The sequence below is a fragment of the Myiozetetes cayanensis genome, unplaced genomic scaffold (genome assembly GCF_022539395.1).
Source record: "Myiozetetes cayanensis isolate MyiCay16 unplaced genomic scaffold, myiCay2020 scf1, whole genome shotgun sequence".
NCBI lineage: Eukaryota > Metazoa > Chordata > Aves > Passeriformes > Tyrannidae > Myiozetetes > Myiozetetes cayanensis.
The window spans coordinates 127087414-127108044 of record NW_026086604.1 but is presented as its reverse complement, the minus strand read 5'-3'; the positions used below and the strand labels follow the sequence as shown (position 1 = coordinate 127108044).

Genomic DNA, 20631 nt, shown 5'->3' with positions numbered 1-20631 from the left:
GCGAAGTTCTGGAAATCAGAGAGTAGCAAGTGCAGCTGTTGACAACTAGTGATTTAGAATGTATTGCTCTGGCTTTCTAAAGCAGTGTCTTATTTGAACATGTCCATGCTGTCCCTAGCTATGGCCAGGTCTGTGTGGTGCTTTTATCTGCTCAGTGGCAGGCACTGCTGAGTTCCTCTGTGGCATTTTGTGTTCTTGTTATAGGAGGGGTTTTATCCTTACACTGTGTGTATGTGTGGGGGGTTTATCCTTACACTGTATTTTCCAGTGTAGTTCTGTCTTAATCTAAAACATACAGACCTGATCACCTTATTCATCTCAGTAAATTTAGTTTCTGTGGGGGCAACTGTGATGGATTCTATAACAAGAAGGAGCAGTATACAGAATACAGAAGTATTGCAGAAACACAATTTGCATTGTTAATTGCTCAGGCATTGTACTTGTGCTGCTAACCATGGGTGTTTGAAAAGTAATGAGCAGCCAATCCATATTTTTCTTTTTCCAAGGGCTACTGGATCACAAGAGCGGTATTACCAGTAAAACTTTGGTTAGCAGAATAAGTCCTTATCTGTCTTGGATTTTTTGGATGAACTAGTGAATATCTGTGAGAGATAAACTACTGCATGTGTCTGTGATTTTTCTAGGATCAAGCAAACAAAATCATAAAGCACTATTTTTTCTACCTTGAGACAAACTTTCAGTCACACTGAGGGAGTTTGATCTATCTGGCTAAGGTAATCTGTTTGTTAAAAGGAACTTTGCATCCGGCACAAGGGTTTTATTTGTGTGGGCAGTTTTTTTGTTTGATTGGGGTTTTATTGTTTGTTGTTTTGTTTTGTGTTCTTTTTCATGAAGTGATTCCGTGGAAGTAGCCAAAAAATATCTATGTCTAAATCTTAATAAGACTAAAGTGGAATCACGGTGTTTCTGTTACACAAAATGAGAGGTTTTTTCTTCTACACCCAGCCAGGGCAAATAATCAAGAAGGCAGGAGGTGTTTTCTGAGCTTCTTTAGCTTCAGCTTTTCAGATTGGGTTTATGGGAAATTGTATGACACAGAGAGTACACCTCTGGTAATTCTTTAAGTTCCTTTTATATAAAGAAGAGGAAAGGAATTATGGTAGGATTTCTCTACTGTCCTACCTGATGACATTTGCAATTAGGTAACTTCAGGGCTCTTGGTAGTTCTTTGGAGTTAAAATTCTTGAACTATATTTATGACAAGTGAGTAAGGTTTGAGCACTTAAATTTTGCTTCTATTGATTTAAAACTGTAGGCTGTGATTAAAAATTGCAATTAGCTCTGTCATCCTAGTGTCAGATGTAGAAGTCTCTCAGGCCTATCTTCAAAATGTCACTTTATTAATACTTTATTTGTCTTTCTAGTTCCTAGGAATAGAAAGCACACATTTGTTTGTTCTTGCATTGAGGTAGGTGCTGATAGTAGAGATAATACTGGGTGATTTTTAGTAGAGATAATACTGGGTGATTTTTAGTAGAGATAATACTGGGTGATAGAAAGCACACATTTGTTTGTTCTTGCATTGAGGTAGGTGCTGATAGTAGAGATAATACTGGGTGATTTTCTTTGGTGTAGATACACTTTATGCAAACTTAGGAAAGTTTTTCCAAGCTCACTTACATTCCTAAAACACTCCGAAGGCCCCATTTCACCTTCTCTCAGCTCACTTAATAGACCCTTTTCATCGCAGATATTGTCATTCCCACTGACAGTTACTAGATGGAGTTCAGAAGCAAATTCCAGAGACACTTCTAAACTTTTACAAAAGTTAGACTAGAGACTTTGAACCTGTCTCATCATTGCACAGATTCATGTTTGAATAGGGAGCCTGAGCAAGTGACAAGAAATGCATTGGTCTTTATAAAAATGAAATTATTATATTAAAGACTTCAGCTTCTCATTTGTCTTTATGAGTTCTTTTTCATAGAAATTCTTTGCCTTTGTTTTCCCAAGCGATCTTTCAGCAGTGTCTCTGTTTTGACATGTTGCAGCTGAAGATGAGGTAGTTTTGCACTTCTGTTTGTAGTTTTGGGCATCATCTATGCTCTGTGCCTATATTCCTACATAAAAGTCCTGATACCCTTAATTATCCTTAATTTGGTGGAATGTACCTCTGCATCTTTTAAAAACAGTGTTTCTTAAAACTCACTGTGTTCTCTTGGACTGTACTTCACTGCCACTGTCAGAAACTTAATGTTAGAAATTTCCTGGTCTCTATGAAGTAAGGAGCTCTTGGAGGTTGGGAGTTTTTAAATAATGTGGTGATGGTTGAGATTAGTAGAAAACCACAGAGCTAACGTAAAAGAATAAGTTACTGTACTGACTGTGGGGTGGTGGCTCACCTTGGCCAGCCTCACTCCCCCTCCTCAACAGGACAGGGGAGAAAATACAATGGCCAGGCTTGGCTGTCTGGAAAAAGTCAGTGAGACTGGTCAGCAGTTACCATCGTGGCCAAAGCAGACTTGCTGGGGGAAAATTGTAATTTTCTGCCAGTTCAAATAGATTTATGTAGTGAGAAACAAAGGCAAATTAAAACAACATGTTCCCCCACCCTCCCCTCTAAGCTCAGCTTCAGTTTTTCATTCCTGAGTCATCTACCTCCCTCCCAACCCCAAACGGCACAGGGGCGTGGGCATGGGAGGTTGCAATCAGTCCACAGCATATCCTCTCTGCTACACTTTCCTCCTCACACTTTTTCTCTCCTCCAATGTGGGTCCTACCTATAGTTTGTAGTGTAGATTTTTTCTTTATTATTTGTATGTTCCTGTCTTCTCACTTAGGGTTTTATAATTTAAGCTGAAATCAAACAATGGATATGAAATCAAATTGAGCCATTTAACAGCTGGAAAGTTGTACTATTGTCATCAAAACAGTAACACTTTGAAAATAGCAGTTGCCTTTTCCTAAATGTTTTGGGTTATAAAAGCATTAGTGCATTAGACTTTCTGCCTAGCTTGTCTTTGGTCTGTTCTTTTAAATTTCTTGTAAATTAAAAACAGTAATGTAGCCAAACAATTCTTTAAAGGTCCCTCATCTTGTTTTACATTTAGATGAAATATTTATCCTAGAAATGTTTTGAGAGTGAATATTTATATATAGCTTTTTTTTTTTTTTTTTTTAGCAATCAAATCTGGAATTGATTTGGTACCTTTCATAATGGATCTTTCACCAAAAATTATGTTAGGCATGGTGTTCACTTTTCTGAATGAAAATTTAATTTTCCTATTAACATTCCACCATGTTATAGATACTTCCAGAAGGTAGTGTTTGTTGATGATACTGGCAAACACGACCCTCCTAACAACAGTATATTCTCTTTTTGCAAGTAAGAGTTATTCCAAAAAAAGTAAGTCTCATTCCATAAAACATTCAGCAGCATCACTGCAGCAGGTGGAAATAAGAACAGCCTGGTGGGTTTTTTCTCAATTTAAGAGCTGAGTCCCATGACACGCAGGGCAGTGTGCTCAGACCATCCCCAAAATAGCCAGCTGGAGTGCCAGGCAGCGGGGCTGCCAGAACCAGGCTGCCACCCATGTGCCGGGGAAGAGAGAAAGTTGCTTCAGTACTGGGAGCCAGCACTGCCTGCTATTGCTGTGTGTGACATCGCTGGCAGCCTGTCTTGGAGCAGAGGTCCAGATCTCCAAAGAGATGGGACACAACTGTGCTTAGCCATGGCATGTTACCCAAACTGCCGGGGATACAGCGGCACAGACTGCACTGATAAGTGAATCTCTAGCTCGATCGAGTACTTTGGGTTCAAAAGGGGCATTCCTTATAATTGTCCATCCAGCTACTCAGATTTCTCCCTGAATTTCTGTCTCCTTGGCTCCTGGAACAGACCTGATGAAAGCTTAGATGTGGTCTGATTAGTGTTTTTACCATTTGCTTCTGCCCTTCCTGCCTGCCTGCATCTGTGGATGTCTCTTGTGTTATCTATCCGCAGATTATAAAATCTTTGGGTTTTAACATCTCTTTGCCTGGAAGGGCTTTCCCCTCCACCTCTGGCTCCCAAAGCTTCATTTTGCTCCTTTACTTCCTTTGGTAGGAAATTCCTTCTCCCTTTGAGAGCTGGCCTTTTGCAGCATTCTGTTTTTAAAATTTACTGCTTAGTAACTAATCTCAAATAAGAGCAAGGCAAGTGTTACATGGTAATATGTAATGAACTGTGGTATGGACAAGGAATGCCTGTAAGCTGTGTACTTGGATAAAGTGGTCCTTCTCGAGGTCAGTTTTGTGCATAGTACTCCTCCTATGAAGTTGCTTCGAGCAAATCAAAAAAACTAAGGTTGTGATTTGTGAAATTTAAGTGAAAGACAGGAATATAACTGCCTGGTAGATGAAACAAAAGATAAAATCAGTAATAACTGTAGTTTGGCAATAAAAATATGGACTGATTTAAAAAATAAAAAATAAAATGAAAAGTGTTTGTGTGGTGCCAAAACCAAGGTAAGGTATTATAACTCTGCTATGGATTCATATAAAATTAGCAGAAATGCTCTCATGCCAGATATCTTTAAATAGTCCTGCCTTTACATGCACATACATTCCCTACTGCTCCTCAGAGCATTTGTTTGTTGATGGGGGCTTTGTAAAGGCAAGAGAATTGGATTATCTATTATATGAAACGCATTCCCCTATTGCTGTTTTTTCCTTGTGCTGCTTAAGCTCCCAGTAGGAACTTTAATTTTGTGTATATTTCTAAGAAACATTCCTTTCAGACAAAAGTCTGGAAAAGTAGCCAATTTTTAATGCTGACAATCCAGACTATTCAGAATGACCCAAGGAGAAATGTTATTTGAAAACTGAACTTATGCTTAGCCTTTTCCATTTATGTTTTCCCTTCTTTCAACAGAAAAAGAATGCACAAAGATAGTTTCTGTGGGTTTACAAAACAGATGATAGCATGCAAAGCCCTGTGTTTATATGCACTGTGGTGTTTTGACTTTTATTTATTGGTGCTTTTTGAAAACTTCAGAGCAGGTCAGTAGAGGGGTGAGCTCAGTGTTTGATGTCAGCAAGCGAAAACAGAAAGGGTCATCTGCCCCCTATTGTGTGTGTGAGTGGTGGGGGTTTGTATCTCTTTATCTGAAATTTTCTTAGTTGGTCTTCAAATGAGTTTGAAGAAAAAAAAAAAGGAAGAAATGTTATCTAATCAAAGCTTCTCAGTCAACCGATGACGTCAAACAGTAACCTTCACTTTCTCACCATATTTCCTTTGGACTATGAGCTATTTAATACAACTAGAAATTACCTCATCCATCATAGCAATGTAGCCCTTCTCTGTGCTTCACTGCGTGGTGGGTTTATCAGCAGTGGGCATGGAAATGAGGTGAAGAATAATTTCCTCTTTAATTGAATTTTCAGGTTGGAATGTGTGTGTGTGTGGGAGAGATGCCTGTGCTGGGACCCGGCCAGCACCCCAGGTCATCAGCCTCCTGCTAACGAAGAATGCTTTAATGACTGCACCGACCAGGGGCCAGGATATGAAATGCACATGTTCATTGTATTGTAGTTGTGTCTAACCCTGGACTTTGAGCTATGACAGTAACTCAGCATAAAAACACAACCTGCCTGTGGTCTTGCTCTCTGCTGACTTGACCGCTGCGTCTGAGAAAGATGATTGCATTTTGGGGTGAGAGCCAGTGTCAGGCATTATCATGGTGAAATAAAAGCACTTATTACCTCGTGGAGTGATTTGTTCATATGACCTTGCTGTTAGAAAGAATTATTTTGCTGTCCGATGTTGTTTTCAGCAGCATGTCACTTCTTCCTGCCGTTTCCAGTAAAAGTAATGAGGCTACTTAGGATATTCAGAGATGACCTGATGTGCACACAGTTAATTAGAGCAGGTGTTATTCTCAACTCAGATATTGTAAAGAATAGTGTGGTATTGCTTTTGTGAAAGAAAAGTTGGTAATTGTCAAATACTTAAAAATTAATAGTGAGATTGCAGTTGGCAAGTCCTTGCAGTAATAATATTTTTGTTTTCTTATTGCTTATGCCAGTCTAGAACATTAAAATCATAGATTTGTTTTTTCCTCAGAATATGGCGGCATGGGCTTGGACTTCTCCTATAATATTGCAGTGGCAGAAGAGCTGGGAAATATCCGCTGTGGAGGTATTCCTATGGCTATTGGAGTGCAAGCTGGCATGGCTACTCCTGCTCTTACCAGGTAATTTTCAGAAAATTCAGTTTAGCCTTAAACCCAAATTGTTGTGGGTTTAGGCCTTAATCCAGTCTGTATAAGAGTAGAAAAAAACAATACTGTGCAGATTTAATGTCTAGTCACTCTGGAGTAATGCTTGAGGAAGGAACCCATTCTTTACTTCTCTCAGACAGTTTGGTTTAGGGGAGATTTTTTTTTAATGTTATATTATTACATATTTAAACATGAACCTTGTTTAGTAGTAGATTATATGTTTACAAACACAAAACCTTGGTGCCACAACCAATAAAATTTTTAATTCCAGAATCCTGCTCTTCATGTTTGTCTGTTTTCTTAGGCAGATATCCCAGTGCAGTCATACTAAGGATGCATTTAGTTGTAATGATTAACATCAGTCTAATTCTGGTTTATAGTTTACTTCCTCTTTTCCAGCTTTGCAAGGTGTCATTCTATGCCCTAAAGTTGTAGAAGATGTATTATGCTTTCTAAAGATGCCCATTTCAGCAATTAATCATTTTATTTTTTCTTAACTGCTATGTCAGTGTTCCTTTTTTTAGCACTTACTATTATCATTCAGCCTCCTGCACTTTTTGAACCTCTTTTGTTGGCTTTTTTTCCTCCCTCAATAGGAGTGACAGTTGCCAACTTCTTTATGTAATAGTTTCTCAAACATTCTGCATCATAACAGCAGTTTGCAAAACCAGAGAGAGGCAGCAGGCTGGTCCAACAGTTTGCCCCAGGCATACGGATACATCTAAAATGCTGGAAGAGGGGAGTAGGAATGAAATTCAAATGATTATGATGAAATGGGGAATTTCTCTGCACAAAACAGATACACAAGAGGGAAATTTTGCTCTGAAGAGCATTTCAGGGTTGGGTTATTTGTTGGTGATGTTTTTAGTTTGATTTCCTCCCTCCTTCCCCCATTCTGAATGAAGATGCCTCTAAATCTACTGTAGAGTCTGGAATGTAAGCTCTATTCCCTTGACATCCACTTATCCTTCTGCTTGGTGTGTGTGACTTTGGAGGTCTCATCTACATCTCATCTAAATTTTCCTGAAGTTTTCTTCTCCTTTGTGTAATACACCAAAAACTTGCTGCAAGCATGGAGTTCAGTATGTCTGTTGAAAAAGCAGCTTAGTTATAAGCCCAACTGATAATAAAAATAGTATTCTTAAAGACTTTAGAGAATAGTAATTTGCCCTCATGGCAGCCTTTTATTTCCAGGGTTTTAAAGAAAATCTGTGGATAAGAGAAGATGGGATTTTGTTCCATTGCAGTTTTTTTGGTCTTCTGTGGTAAAGCAGTGAAGCTATGCACATTTGTGCTAGTGAAATCCAAGAGTGAATGTTCTTGGAAAATGTGTGAAAATATTGTTAACTTGATGAAATCTGTTAACTGAATTTGTGTCTGTATTAGTGAATTTTCCCCCCCCACACTGTTAAGTCAATTCCACTGTCTATTTATACAGTAAAATGTCCCACTCTTCACATGTAAAAGTGAAACTTGGTAATGAAAAGAGAAAGCTGGTTGCTACAGGAAATTTAGCCTAGGGATGATTTCTATAAAGATATCAGTGTACTGTGGTGATTCTAAACAAGCTCAAAGAGACAGTGCACATTTTGCATCTTAACTGCATTGCTACATGTGGTGCATCAGTGATGCACAAATCAAAAAGTAATATGGGAATCAACCATCATCCCCTAAAAAACCTCTGGAGCACTTCGTTGGCATACCTAAGTTTGGGCTTTATTCAGCATTCACCCAGCATGTATTCAGTGCACCTACAAATTAACTCAGTGAATGTGATTCCCCTAATTCCCAGAATCCTTTAAGTGAAAAAGTAGGACTTTCTAAATTTGAGAACTAAATGCAAAAAAGCTTTGTCAGCAGTGATCGAACCTTTGATGGACCTGGTTCAGAACATAACTTTCTGTCAGGTCTTCCAAATGCATTCAGATCTAAAACTTCAGTTGCTTGCTTACAAGTAGAGTGAAAAAAGCAGCTCTTAGCTGAGAAAGTCAATGATACACATTTGTCAGAGCTTATAAACAAACCTGTAGGGTGTCACATCCAGAGTAATATCAGATCAATGTAGAGCTGCTTTATCTCAGCAGTAGGCAGTGAATTCTCCTTTTTTTTTTTTTTTCCCTATTGTTTATAGAAAAACAGTAAGGATAATGATGATTATTTAGTGGGAAGAGAGTGTTTTTCTATTTCATCAACTTACCTCTCACTGATTCTTTCTCCACCCTAGACAGCAGCATACCTGGGAATTAATATCCAAAAAGTTTTACTATCTGATTTCTTGTTTGCTGTAAAGGAGAGAAGCAGCAGCTGACAATCAGAACATATAAAGAGAACTGTGTGGATCACTGAAGTGTTCTTACCTCCGTATTTTGCTATGGTTTTATTTTTCTTATACCCTCTATTTACAAGATTGTATACCACTGGCATTTTTGTCTTTGTTTTCATGACATCCCAGCAATGTTACTTATAAAATGTGGAGCAAGAAAGGATGGGTCACTTTCATGCAGTGCAGTGTGTCAGAATCTCACACTTGGGACTTCTGGGTTACTCAGCATCAGCAAGGTTTACTGACTGAGGACTTAGGTGTGTATGAATACACACATGCATAGAAATATACTTCCGAGTGTTGCTAAGGCTGCACAGTTAATCACATGGGAAACTATGCCCTGGGGTATGGCCCCAGCCCAGAAAACAGACATGGTCCTGTCTGTCTTGAGCCAGAGCATGATCTCATTGCAAACAGTTTTCTAATTCTGGAGCTGTTAAACTAGGAAGAAGTGGGTATTGCATTTGTGCAAAACTGAGATTTTTCTGGAATGAATATAAGATGGGTAGATTTTTACAGAAATTACATGTTTCTAACACAATAGTTAGCTTCTTGCTGAGCTACGTTGCTTCCTGCAAGGCACAGAGACCCATGATCATATGAAAATAGTGTTGCCAGAATTTTTTTAATTGCAAAATAACTTCTTCTGTAACCTCATTTTTGGAAAGAACTGAACTGTTTTCTGGAACTTAATACAAACAAAGATATCAAACCAAAAACATTATTCTGAGAAAGGTTCTTGCTGTGAAAATCCTCAGTTGAAATACTAAAAGTTGGCCAAGTTTCAAGCATCAGAAATCATTGCCAGAAATCCCCACTGGCTACTTTCATAATCTGATTTTCCATGTTGTTTTTTGGGCTTGTGTTGTTTTTTGGGTTTTTTTGTGTAATGAATGTTCAGCTGGCCATACTTGATCATGTCCCAAGGAAAATTAAAAAGAAAAAAAAAGTACACTACGCAACAGACATGAGGACTTTGTTCCAGTATGCTGGAGGAAGGAGTAAGCACTCCAGACTTGCTTCTTGTATTTATTTGGGATTGCTGCTATGATTATTGGCAGAGACAAGACTAGGAATTGAGCTTCCTCTGAGAACTAAGTGTTCTCTGGCTGTCCCATGTCCTTTGTGCCAGGGTAGGAGTGGAAGGGACAGCTTAGTCTTAGCTAGAATGGCATCACTTCTTTGAAGTACCAGGACAATGTTTTAGAAGGAGAGCCCAGGTAACTGCAGCTTGCTTAGGCAGCCAGTGAGCCCAAGGAGATGAGTGGTGATGATGACCTGAGAAGCCTCATACCAAAGAGGAGGCTGAGGAAGAAGTTGACTTCTATGGATTTCTGCACACAGAAAACTCATTACATGACCTGAGGAATTTTTCAGTTGCACGAGAGAGGTTGAAGAACTAGACCACAAACTCAGCATTCACACTGCAAGACAAAATCAGTGAATGTTAATTAGGAGAGAATTAACCATGAAATATTTTGAATGGGTGCAAGCCACTAAACATTGGGAAAATAGCATGTGTCCCTTAATGGGATTGAAATATGGCCAAGTGAATTTTTTGTGTTAAAATGCCATCAACACTTCGCTGTTTCATTTTTTATTTTTGTGGAGACTAAAAGGACAGTTGAGAGGAAGCACTAATGGATTCCACTGTGTGATTTAAATGCAGATGTGAAATATTAATAATTTAAAAACTGATATTTGCAGAAGGTGTTTCCATCACACGTCATAACTTTTCAGTCACCACTAAATCCTGGCAAAGAGCTGGTGTCTGCAAAAGTCAAAAGATGTACGGAGAGCAGGTTCTGCATCCTGGCTGACTGCAGACCGGTGGAGGAGTATTGAGGAGAGGCTCCAGGGGTTATGTTTATTAGTTCTGATAGCTCTCAAAGCAACAGTCATAAAGATAGGGTTTGGGCATCTAGACCACGTTTCTTCCTCCCACGTTTCTGTGGGAGAAAGATGCCTGAATACTCTTTAAAACTTGTTTGAAGTGATTGTGACTGCACTTCTGGTGAAGGCTCTGAATCATAGCTTTGTTCTCTCTTTTAGCTCTGGGACAGCTTTTACCTAGTCACAGGAAAAGTGATCATTGTATGGGTAGAGCAAAATTTGCAACTAACTTCTACATAAAATTTACCTTCAAAAACTTTTAAGATCCTATATTTTTCATTATATTATTGCAGGTTTGGTTCTGATGAGTTGAAAAAACAGTTCCTTGTACCAACTATAGCAGGTGATTTTGTGGCTTGCTTGGGAATCAGTGAACCTGGAGCTGGATCTGATGTCGCAAGTAAGTTAAACTAGCAAACTAACAACTTTGGACAGCCTGTTATTTTAATAGAAATAATCTGGTTTCCCTGATCCTTCTGTTTGCCACCATCATTTGTAAGAAACATGAGGGAAAGAAAGACTGGTGTGGTGAGGGCAAAAAGTAACACATGCTTCTGATGCACCCAAAATCAATTAAATGTAATGTCTTTGTCAGGTGAATCAACAGCTATAACCTTGTATAGGCTGAATGCAGCTGTCATGCTGGCCCCAGTTTTCTCCTAGTGATGTCCTGCTGCTGCCCCCCTGTTCTGTTCGGGCTCCCCACTGGTCAGAGCACTCCAGCACTGCGTTAGTTGCACAGCCACTGTCAGTCATGCAAATTTGCACATGTACATGACAGGTGACCTGAGCTGTTCAACTGTACTAAGACTCGCACTGCCTTAAAAAAGACCTCTCCGTTAAGTGTGAGCAAACTGCAGAGCCACTCTGTTCTGAAAGTGATGGCATCATTTTCACAATGGGTTCCTCTTGCTCATCCTTAATTCACCTCAGCCCCTTCTGTCATTTCAGAGAAGAAAAGTATCTCTGAGTTGGTGATTACTTTATTTACAGCTAATGAAAAATTTGGCATGTCAAATCTACTAGCTTTGTGATTTAGTTACTTTGCATGCAACTGTTTTTCTTGTTTTAGTTCAAGAACATGTTTAAAAACATGGACAAATGAAGCTATTATTCTGAAGTGCCTGAGGCAGTAGAAAATTTGAACAATTAAATTAAAACAGATATTGTTGAAGATGTGAAAGATGTCTCCTCTGACAATGAATCATGAGCTTCAAGGAAAAGGGATTGATAAGAAACAATTTTTAGAGATTTAGTTGTTGAACAGAGCATGGTTGATTTAACTATATTGTACTCTTAAAAATTCCTGAGACAATGTCTTCCTGTAGACAAATTTGCCGAGTTTGACAGAAGTTTCTTGATCAGAGGAGTCTCCTTGACCAAACTCATGTTGTTTTCTCAAGAACAAATAGATAATTTTCCAGTGCTTGAGCAATGGTGCAGCAGGTAGATTTAAAGAGAGTTAACGGGGATAATGAAATAACGGGACTAAATGATCCATTGCTGTTTTCCTTTCTAGTTAATTGAATTTGTTCATAAGAAAAATTCCATAATTTTTATAGACTTGTTTTTCATTAAAATAATCAGAAATTTGAATTTTGTTAATGTAGGAAATACAACATCATTTATTTTAATGAATACTTCTCTAGTTTAATTAGGTGATTATCAGAAATTTCTAAATATGAATATAATTTGTTTGATGCAGTGTTCCAGATAATAAGTAACATAAATATTCCTGTTGTTTGTCATCTAGTTTAATTGGTATGATATACCTGGATTAATGCAATTAAAAACAAATTTGGAATCAACTAGTATTATCTGATGAACCTATGCTGCAGCTTGAAGGCAGACTGCAGGGTGAAATGACAATATTTTTTAACCTGTCATGGAAGATCTAATTCCTGGTATAAATCCAGAAACCACCTTACAGTGCTTCCAAAGAATAATTTAATGGACAACTTAGTCACGAGCAGCACTAACTTGTGTTCCGAGTAGCACTGTTTTACACAAAGTAAAGAATATACCATCTCCAGGTGGTCCAGGTCTAAAGTAGACTGAACTGTGTGAAGCTGCTCGTGGTACTTGCTTTGGTTTCTTATGCTATTAGGATGTTTGTCTCCCTCAGATAAGTGGAGGGACATAGCAAGTTGGGGAAATGCTTCCGCCCTGTGAGCTGGTATATTTTATCCTGAAGAATGACACAGAGGAAGATATCTCTAGCATTTTCTGCTGCCAGTTCCCAGATTACTGAAGGTGATATGAACATGGAAGAAAAAGAAAGTGTTTATCTACATGAGAACTGACATGTGCCTCAAACTAATTTATTCAAAATTCATCGGACAAAAAGTACTGTGACCATTAGTCTAATACAAAATTCATGTCAATTTGAAGGAACACCTGTCTGCTTTCAAATGTAGTTGTATATTGTACATAGTACAATGACCAAGTGCAACAAATCTGGTACAAATTTGGCTTGAGAAGAAGAACTGTACAGTACGGTTGGTATGGAATATATCTTTAATTTCAGGATTCTTGATAGCACAAATCATACACATTTGTGTTAGTTTTAATGATTTTTTTTCATGCTATCTCACTACTATTCCACAATTTATAGCATGTTTTGCTGATTGTCTGTGGGGGATATGTAAGAACACAGCATGGAAGACACTTCCTCTTTCTTCAAGTTCTATCTTCCAGGCAACTGTACTTAATAATGCTATTCATATCTACCTCATTGACATAGATATCTTGCCCCCTTTTTCCTCAGTGGAATCCAGTCCTTCTGTTTTTCTGGGTAGAGGTACTTGTACTTACCATGTTGAATTTGAAAACTCAAGATCTTTCCTTTCTTGCTAGGTAATATCTCAGTTGTCTGTGCTGATCGTGTCTCCCAGGTTTGTTCACCAGCAAATTCCATTAGTGTATTCCTATCCTTTTAAAGATCATTAATGGAAATATTCAATAAGTTTTGTCCAAAGGCTGATATTCAATGAGGAGCTCAGCTGGTACCCTCCCTGCACATCAGCACTTCCTCTTTTAATGTAACCTGATGCAATTTCCCCTTTGCCAGGTTCCTTGTGCACATTTCCACTTTTTTCCTAATTCTTTTCAAATTTTAATTCATACTTACCTGGAAGTGTCAATTTTAGCTTGGGTGGTCCAATAGGATTTTTCCTGTTCTCCTTTTCTGTAGAAAATCCCTTTTCATAATAAATTGGGTTGGGTTTAATTAAGATACTACAGGTAAATTGAATTCTCTTTGCCTTACAAATGTATTCTGAGGCTGTGCAGATTGCCAAAACCAGCAACCTCTCTTTACACTAATTTCAGTTTCTGTACAGTCCTTCCTGTAGATGTTTTGCTTTGTCATCTGTATTGTGAATCTCTCTGTAATCTCCTGTGGAATATTTCTTTTTTGAGGCATCCTCTATAAGCCTCATTTTTTTTTCCCATTCGCTTCTTATTTCTGTGGCTAAAAAAGTTTTGTTTTCCACCTCAATCTTCTTTGATTTTGTTGGTTTTCATCTGCAAGATTTAACTTTGTTTGACTTGTCACAGTTCTTATTTCTGACCTCCAAACTGTAGCTTATTTTAACGATTAATTGTTCCTTTCCTGCAGGTCATCTCCTGGTTTTTTTAAAGTGATTATTCATTCAGTTAGGCTTGAAGGTATTTCTTTAAAACTTTGGTTGTTTTTTTTTCTTTGCTAATGATGCAAATTCCAGATATGTGTTCTTCGTGTTTTACTTTGAGAATATGTGTTGCTTATCTTTGATTGTAATATTGACCTTAAAAGTTGAAGCCAACCTTGCCTTTAGTCAAATCTATTTAGGGGATGGCTGGACTCAAGAGAACAGTGGAAAAGAAAAATTGAGACTTGAGTGTGTGTGATTTGAATAGTGAAGTGACTGGCCCTGGTTGCCTATATGGCACTAACTGTATCATATGCCTTTCAGTGATGCCTTGTGCTCTTTCATTGAAGGGGTCCTCATAGCATGCTCTGTAAGTTGTTGAGTTAGAAAATCTACAGAGTCAGTGGTGTGGGCTTGCAAAAATGAATTACTCGCTGCAGTAGGCTTTTCCCAGAGCTATACTCTATCAGGGAGAATAGTTAGTCAAACATTCCAAATTATCTTTATAGCCATATCCCTGAAACTAAGTCCACTTTAGTAAATTGTTAAGTAGGTTTTCAAAGCCTGCTGTATTTTAAACATAAAATATATTGACTTGATCATTTTTATTCTAATTAAAATGAATCAACTCTTCATATGTTCATTTTTAATAGCTGTTTCTCAAGTGTTTGAAGTAAAATGTCAACCATTGAATCTGAGAGTACTTGAACATTCTCATTAGTAAGGCATTTGTTCTTTAATCTGTATTTGGGTGGCTAGCAGCCAGTGACGCCACGCTTTCAAGAATTATTTACGTTTGTGGTAACAACACAGTGCTCATTGTTCCTCTGCAGACCTTCCATGGAACCTCTATCTAATCTCTTCAGTAGTTGTTCCACAACAAAGGCGTGTGTGATGTAAATGGCTGTGTGTGCTGCCATCCCTGTAACACTATTTCAGTACAGTCATATTTTTTTTTCCAGATCTTGTATGTCCTTCACTTGTTATTTAGTCTCCACATATACAATTGTCCAGTGTCTATGTTCATGTATTATGAGCATCAGTAGTTTAGATTCCTTCACTTTCTTGGACTTCATTATTATACAGATTTCATAGCGAGTCCCTTGGACAGATTTGGCAGTCTTTTCATAGACTGAATAGCTCTATGGCTGCTGTTGTTACCCGCATTAGTACTATCTCTTTGCTGTTCATCATTATCTGCTTGTACATTCCTTTAGCAGTAGCTATATCCCATACTCCTTTGTTTTACACCTTATACAATTTTCTACCATCATTTTTCCCCTGTTCCTTCGTTAACAAGACTATTTTTCAACCATGTTTACCTTAGTCCTAGTTTGTTTTGTCAATGAAGATCGGATACTTAGTTTTGCTTTTGATTTGTGTTTATAGCCTTTGGAAGAGCATTCATGTGCAGATTGAGGTGAGTGTGTATGAAAGCATAACAAGATGACTTAAATGTGCCTCCACTTTGGTGTCTGACCCCCACCCTCCAAATCTACAGTCCCCCTCATTAGGTGGGCTCTTACAGACTTTTTAGTCTCATTAGATTTATAGGTACTATTAGGGGTGTGGTGGTGTTCTCTTATACATCACCTACTTGTAGCTGGATATGTGTTGAAGAGTCTTCCTTAGCTGGGGTTCTAGTTGAAGAAGTTCAGGTGCAGGGAAAAAAAGCCAGCCCTTTGGAAATTCTGCTGAAGTGTAAATAATAACTAATTGTTCACTCTAGCTGTCTGTTGCAGCTAGGGCTGTGCACAGAAGAAAATAATGCCTTCTGCACACAGAAGAAAATAATGTTTTTTGCCAGTGGCTATAAATAGCAGGTGTTTAGAACTCCATCATGCACAGGTATTCATAGCATTTAGACTTGGCCTTTTGATTGCTTGCCAGCTTCGAAGTTGATGCACCATTCTGACCAAGAACATGCAGGAAGTGCATGTAGGTATATCTTTATTCATACATGGGTGTTAAGACTTATGTTTGTTTACGTCAGGACTCTGAAATTAAAGGCCTCCTCAGTGACTAATGCACACAGAATCACTAATAGATCACCTTGGAGTGAAATGCTTCTGTCCCGAGTTTTTGACCACCACATTTACTTAGGGAGTTTTCTGCTTTCATCCACTGGGATGAAGACTCCACCTAAAGGAGGGTAAGAGTATTGGTCCTGTTTCCCTGGATTGTGTTCCAAGAGCTGTCCAGACTGGTTTACTTTGTGCCTGGAATGGTTAGAGGGCTTGGGAGGTATGAGGGAGAACCAAATATTAGTTGTCTGTCAGAGCAAGAGAGTGGCTCTGCCAGTTGTACAGGGACCAATTTATCCTGCCTTCATAAGAATAACCCTTCATTTCCTATGTTTTGAAATAGATATCAAGACGACAGCTGTGAGAAAAGGTGATGAATATGTCATAAATGGTGGTAAGATGTGGATTACGTCTGGGAGCCAAGCAGACTGGATGTGCCTGCTGGCAAACACCAGTGAAGGACCTCCCCATCGAAATAAATCTCTCATATGTCTGCCAATGAATCTACCTGGTAATAACACAGAACTGTTTCTCTTCTAATTTGATTTTATTGGTATTTTCGTATATGCCTAATATAAGAAGGAAAGGTGTTTGACAGAAAGGACTGCACCCAGAAATGCTATTCTAAGTTAGGTGCTATATGAATTTGATACTGGAAATGCATTTGCACACTTCCATGAAAAAATAGAAAGGGGAAGAAAGTTAATTATTTTGAAGACTTCAGCTTGTGACTCCCAAATAATTTTACATGGAGAGCCCTTTTCACAACCAGTGAACTTATAGATGCTTTTAAGATATGTTTGCATGGGAATACTTCATAACCATGTGAAAATAAAAGGATAAAGAATTTAGACATTTCAAACTTGGGGAATACCTCTCAGTATAGAGGTTCTAAACCCATACGCCATTACCTTCCTCCCAGGAACCCATGAGCAGATCTGACTCTGTTGGGGTGGGGTTACTGACCAGTTGTATTAAATGCTAGAAGGATGTAGTGCTGTGCTGTGGGGGTGGTCCTGATCTTCATCCGATAACCATCTTCCACCATCCAGCCTGATGGGCTCACTGAAAAGAAGTGCAGGCATACCAAGTGCTTCATGGCTGTGCTGTGCCAAGGGATCTTTTTGCCATGGCACTATCAGTTTAAATTGCAAAAATAGCCTGTGAGTTACATGTGAGCTGGAGAAAAACATATAAATATCTTGGAAGTAGGGGTTTGTTTTTGAAGAAGACTAATAATTTGGGTGAAGATGTAGAAGAAAGACATCCTGATCTAAGGGTACAAGTTTCAGCAGTACAGTCCACACAGTGTCTGTTCCTGAGTAGTCTGCAGACCTTGCAGACATAATGTGCTGTATGCATGAAAGGCATTATTCAAAGAGGATGCACTTAAGGTTATACTGGTGGGGATCTTTTGCAGTTTTGACACCTGTTCAAAAGCTTTTAAATCTTTTTGATAGTCACTCATTTTAATATTGAAAAATATGCAAGGTATTAATTTATGCAATACATAATGTATAATATATTTAATACATAATTTAAAAGGTAATATTTATTTAATATAGAATAGTGTATATTATTTTACATATAAAATATTCAAGCTTATGGCATTTTTGTTAATTCAGTTCAGAGTATTTTACATACAAAATATATGTCATTATTGGCATTACAGGCATTTCACACGTAGGAACATCACCACGGCAGTGGTGTGAATGTGATATGTTCAGACTAGACTGAGAACAAAACCCAGGTCTCCAGGGTTGCAAGAGAGAATAATGAAAATAATTCTTAAGGGAATGTCCTTTAAGTGAATTTCAGTATGGAGTAACTCAAGCAGATGAGTTGCCCTGGGAATTAAGAAAGTTCTGAGTGGGTTGTGTTTCTACAAGCTCTGCTTATTCGAGACAGGTTTTGAATGGGAGCTCACAGGAGATGGACCTGAACTGCTTTAGTAGTTGTAGACTGTCCTTATTGATAAGTAATCAGTGAACATGTAACTCAGAGCCAGAATCTTCCTGAATTTCCAGGTAAATTCACTTATCAGATTTATCTGCTGATAAGTGAATGAAGTCTTTCTTGTGATTTTTCATGAAAGGGTCAGAATGCAGATGCAATACTACTTCTCTTCGATCAGTCTCCCTAAAACACCAAAGCAGCAGACCCACTGCCAGTGGCAAATCAAATATGCAAAAATTGACTTACAGGTTTTCAGTTACTTTGCTTATGCCAAAAGGACACATGAATTGTTCTGAGTTTAGGAGGGGGATGTTTTTAGATCTCACAGCCTACACGCAGACCTTCTTTACCTGCATTAAATAGATTTAGAGTAGAAAGAGTGCCTGATTGAAGCTGATCTGCAGAAGTGTAGAAGTCTTCGTGGAAACAAAAATTGCACTCCTCAAAGTGTATATATTAATTTTCCTGTGTGATACAGATATTTATCTACTAAAGGGTCACTCTACCAAGATTGGTGATCTTTTGAAATGAAGTATTGAGACAGCTGATTGTGCTCAGTGGTGAGTCGTATCAGTGAGATTTTTTCAGGAAGCTCCATCTGTTTTGATACTTCCTAAGGATGTCTGTTGGCCAAAGATTGTACTCTGTGGAGGGCAACAGACCAAGACTTACAGGAAGAGTCTGGAGGATATCACCGAGTGATGCACTTTCAAACGTCTGTGGATATATGTGTGTCAAAGCTCCAGAACAGCTGCAATGGAGAGCAAATGTGTTATGTCTGACTCACTGCTGCAGTCACCAACCTATATGTCTGGGTAACAAATGATCCCTTGTGCAAGGTTAATCATTTTCCATGAAAATCTAAATAATTTCGTACTTCTACAATGTGGTGGGGGAAAAAAAGAGAAAAAAAATTCAAGTCTGAAAGCAAGTTATTAATTTCAGCAATTAATAGTTCATTGGAGATATGAAGTAGGATTTGCTTCATCTAATTTTAGATGTATACACTATCTATTCTGGGGTGAATCAAATCATGGTCTAGTTTGACAGAGACTGCTGAACACATTTCTCATAAAGGGAATTTCAGTAGCAGCAGTGTGGATGCCCAGTAGATATCCAAATTAGGTGAATACTCCTCACACTTACAATTTCTGGGAAAAAAAAAAACCAGCAAAAAAACCCCTGAATTTTTTATATGAGGAAAGATAATCTAACAAGTTGTAAAATGTTTGTTTGTAAGATATATAGATAAATGGCTTTCAGCTCTAATCTGGTAAGTATTTGTCCTCTTGAGTCCTCAGATAACACTACAGTAGATTGCAAGGGGGAGTTAATAAAGAGAAAAGCATCCAGGAGAAGGGAAAGAGCATGTTTCTCAGGTTGGAATTTAAAACGTGTCTGTTTCCATTTGTAATGGCACTAAATGGTGTCAGGAGAGCAACTGCCTTTCTCGTGAGATAGAATATAGGAAATAAAAGAGATTGTCAGATGGCTGGAGGAGTGGGAGAAAATGAAAAATCAAAGATGTCTGGGAAGAACTTCCCAGGAAGAAATAGAGCAATCCATCTCAGTAATATTGGTTCAAGTAGCATAAATGGCTCTGTTAGAGTGCTTTTAGTGAGTCAGGCACTTGGCCTTAGTAAGTAGAGATTTCTTTGTTATTGTGTGTGATTTATTTAATACAGACAGATTCCAGCAGTTATCTGGACATGTGATTTCTACTGCTGCTGGTAATTTTTCATTTATGAAATTTCCCTTATGAAGAGAAGGAAGATAATTAAATGAAGTAAAGGAAGATTTTTATGCCCATGTGTTGGCCAGAGAGATAATTATGTATCACTGTCTTCCAAAATGTAAAGCCTGTGCTAGCAACAGAAGGGGTATTATAGGAGGCTGATTCAGTATGGCCTTCTTCTGGGTGAGAAACATGAATTAATCTAAGAGCAAGTGAAACTGGTGAGGCATGACAAAGGGGAATGCTGCTGGATTTGAACATGAAATTTGAACACACAACCCAATTTGGAAGAATTACAGATAGAAATCATTAGCACATTTATCTGGTTCAACTAAACCTGTTAGAGCTCTCCTCAACAGTTGTTGTTGCATGTGGATTTGGGAAGAAAACAACAGGATTGATTTAGCAATATAAGAACTGGCAGCAGTTGTGCTTTTTCCAGAAGAGTCCTTAGTAAACCACCCACTAACAAGCAGCAGTAAGTGCATCTTCATATGGGTGAGGAGCAGTGATTGCATAAAACCAGCTGGCTTTAGACCAAAGACATGATCTTTGAGACTCTCAAAGAAACCAAGTAGTAATATTCCTATGGGAAACAATGTTCCAGAAATCATTTGGGCCTGTAAACGGCTCAGTGTGTGGTTGTTTAGCTCTGATTTTAATACAGAAACAAACCATAAATGCTTTTTTGGCTGACAGGGTGCAAATTACTGGATAATTTTCAATTCAAGAGTCAAGAATTTTTATACAGCTGTCCTGATTTTCTTCCTGCATTGCACACATATCAAAGCAAGTATTCCTAACACATAATCTGTTTACAGATTGGTTGGCGGGGGAAAATCTTGAG

At 38.2% G+C, this 20631-nt stretch overlaps 1 protein-coding gene across 3 annotated transcripts in view; it reads left to right on the top strand.

Annotated features, from left to right (window-relative positions):
• Nucleotides 1-20631, top strand: part of LOC126637644 (probable acyl-CoA dehydrogenase 6) — a 78303-nt gene that overhangs the window by 42250 nt on the left and 15422 nt on the right. For all 3 annotated transcript variants that reach the window (XR_007628392.1, XM_050311022.1, XM_050311028.1), the window contains exons 3-5: nucleotides 6065-6194; nucleotides 10731-10837; nucleotides 16437-16604. Coding sequence is in view for 2 of the 3 variants with exons in the window: in XM_050311022.1 (XP_050166979.1) it covers nucleotides 6065-6194; nucleotides 10731-10837; nucleotides 16437-16604 (405 nt within the window). In the remaining variant the exon portion in view is untranslated. The remainder of the gene's footprint in view (nucleotides 1-6064; nucleotides 6195-10730; nucleotides 10838-16436; nucleotides 16605-20631) is intronic.